The sequence below is a fragment of the Rhinopithecus roxellana genome, chromosome 7 (assembly GCF_007565055.1).
Source record: "Rhinopithecus roxellana isolate Shanxi Qingling chromosome 7, ASM756505v1, whole genome shotgun sequence".
NCBI lineage: Eukaryota > Metazoa > Chordata > Mammalia > Primates > Cercopithecidae > Rhinopithecus > Rhinopithecus roxellana.
In genome coordinates, this window is record NC_044555.1 from 80,931,654 (window position 1) to 80,933,401 (window position 1,748).

Here is a 1,748-nt window from a genome sequence, read left to right on the forward strand (position 1 = left end):
AATGCTCTTGTAAACTGCTCATGTAAGATACCATTGCACGGATGTAAACGCTAGATACTCATAGTCCCATGACCCCCATACATGACTGTGTATTTGAATCTGGGAGCTTCAAAAATACTGATGCCTGGGCCACTCCCAGGGATTGTGATTTAACTGGCATGCAATGTGGTCTGGGCTTTGGAATCTAAATGATCTCCAGGTGATTATAAATATGCAGACAAATTTGGGAAACTCTGCTGTAGTCCATTTCTCCCCTTCTCTCAAGGTAAGCCTATTGTTGGCCCCTTTTGTCTGTGTAATGATAATGATGATGACCACGATGATGAAGATCATGAGTGTACATAGAATAATCCACCATACTTGGCCCTTCTGAGATTTCTCTTTGGAGAGATCCCTACTGGATTATAACACACTGACAATAGAGCTTAGCTATAAATATCGTAGGATGTCTGCTTTCTTTCATTTCTTTGTATGTCATATACCATATCTTGAAACTGTTGGTTGAACTACATTTCACTTTTGCATTAAATATTTCTGAGTATTGGCTCTACATTAGGCATTGTTCACTTTTTAATTTTTTTCTTCATGTCATAAGTTTATTGACAAACATATCTAGTATGCCATATGAGTTCGAGTTTGATCCATTTCCAGAGGCTGCACCTCTTAAAATGCTCTTCATATCTGTTAAATGGATGAACTGAAACATCCTTATGTTTTAAGCAGTTGTGTCTGGCTATAAGGAAGGGTGTAGCAAATGCAGATCCAAAGTACAAACACATCTTAGCTAGTAACCACCACTTGTTTTCCACTGAAAATGGCAAATTCTTCCCAAGGCCCTCCTCATAGTGGCTCCTACGGACCACAGAGGTTGTGAACCTCCGGATGCTCTGGCTCAACATAGCGCTGCTGGAAGCTCTGCGAAAGGCGCAGAGACCGAGGACGGATGAAATGGTAGCACCTCATCAAGACTTTGTTTTCACCTACATTAGGCATTGTTAAAAAAAAACATTTCAAGGATTCGATATTTGAGTCCTGGGCAAATATTGGCGTGTTCAGAGATGTGTTATTAATTTGGCCACTAGATGGCAGGACTTTGTAAATCATAATGAATATAAACCAAAGCCCGTAATAAAATTCTTAATACAAAAACAAATAAATGGCTCCTAGGTGAAGATGGAGCAGGCTTAGGTAGAATTCTAAGGGAAGTGCAGTTTATCTTTGATGACCTCGAAAGTCCCCTTTCTCCCGTCTGTTTGGGTAGCTCCAGGGCTATCAGGACCACCTGCCCCCACATTGGTGCATGTGCTCTCTGCTTCACTCCTGAGCTCTCGGTCTCTCCTGGTGATCAGGAAGGGCTGGACAGCAAACCAAATGGTAGACCATATGGATTATGCTAATTCCAGGCCAACTGATGCAAGACTGGGGAGAGTGAATTTTTACTTTTCCCCATCCATAGTTTCTTCCAGGCAACAGTGCAAATAGAAGAACCAGGAAGGAAAGGTGGGTAGGCTGCTGCAGGATTTAGAACTCATGCTGACCCCATCAGGGGAGGAAGCCACAGGCCTGTGGGACTCTAGATGATCAGGTGCACTGGCTTGGGTGTACAAACCGCACCAGCTGGGATTCAGGTTGTCTTCAGATTTAAACTATTACAGGTATGTAAGATAAAGGTATTTAGAGTCATCCCAGACTATTACCTGTTAGTGCTTGCAGGTGACTATGTCTTTTTCTACAACTATTTGTTAAAA

At 42.1% G+C, this 1,748-nt stretch overlaps 1 protein-coding gene across 1 annotated transcript; it reads right to left on the reverse strand.

Moving 5' to 3' along the window:
* Positions 1–582: 582 nt before the first annotated feature.
* On the reverse strand, positions 583–974 carry LOC115898761 (cytochrome c oxidase subunit 7C, mitochondrial-like). The gene has a single exon (XM_030934635.1). The coding sequence runs from the start codon at positions 897–899 to the stop codon at positions 597–599; it is 303 nt and encodes a 100-aa protein (XP_030790495.1). The 5' UTR covers positions 900–974; the 3' UTR covers positions 583–596.
* Positions 975–1,748: the final 774 nt, after the last annotated feature.

What these genes read in the sequence shown, in the direction of transcription:
- LOC115898761 (XM_030934635.1), bottom strand. Translation starts at nt 899, where the DNA reads ATGTTGAGCCAGAGCATCCGGAGGTTCACAACCTCTGTGGTCCGTAGG.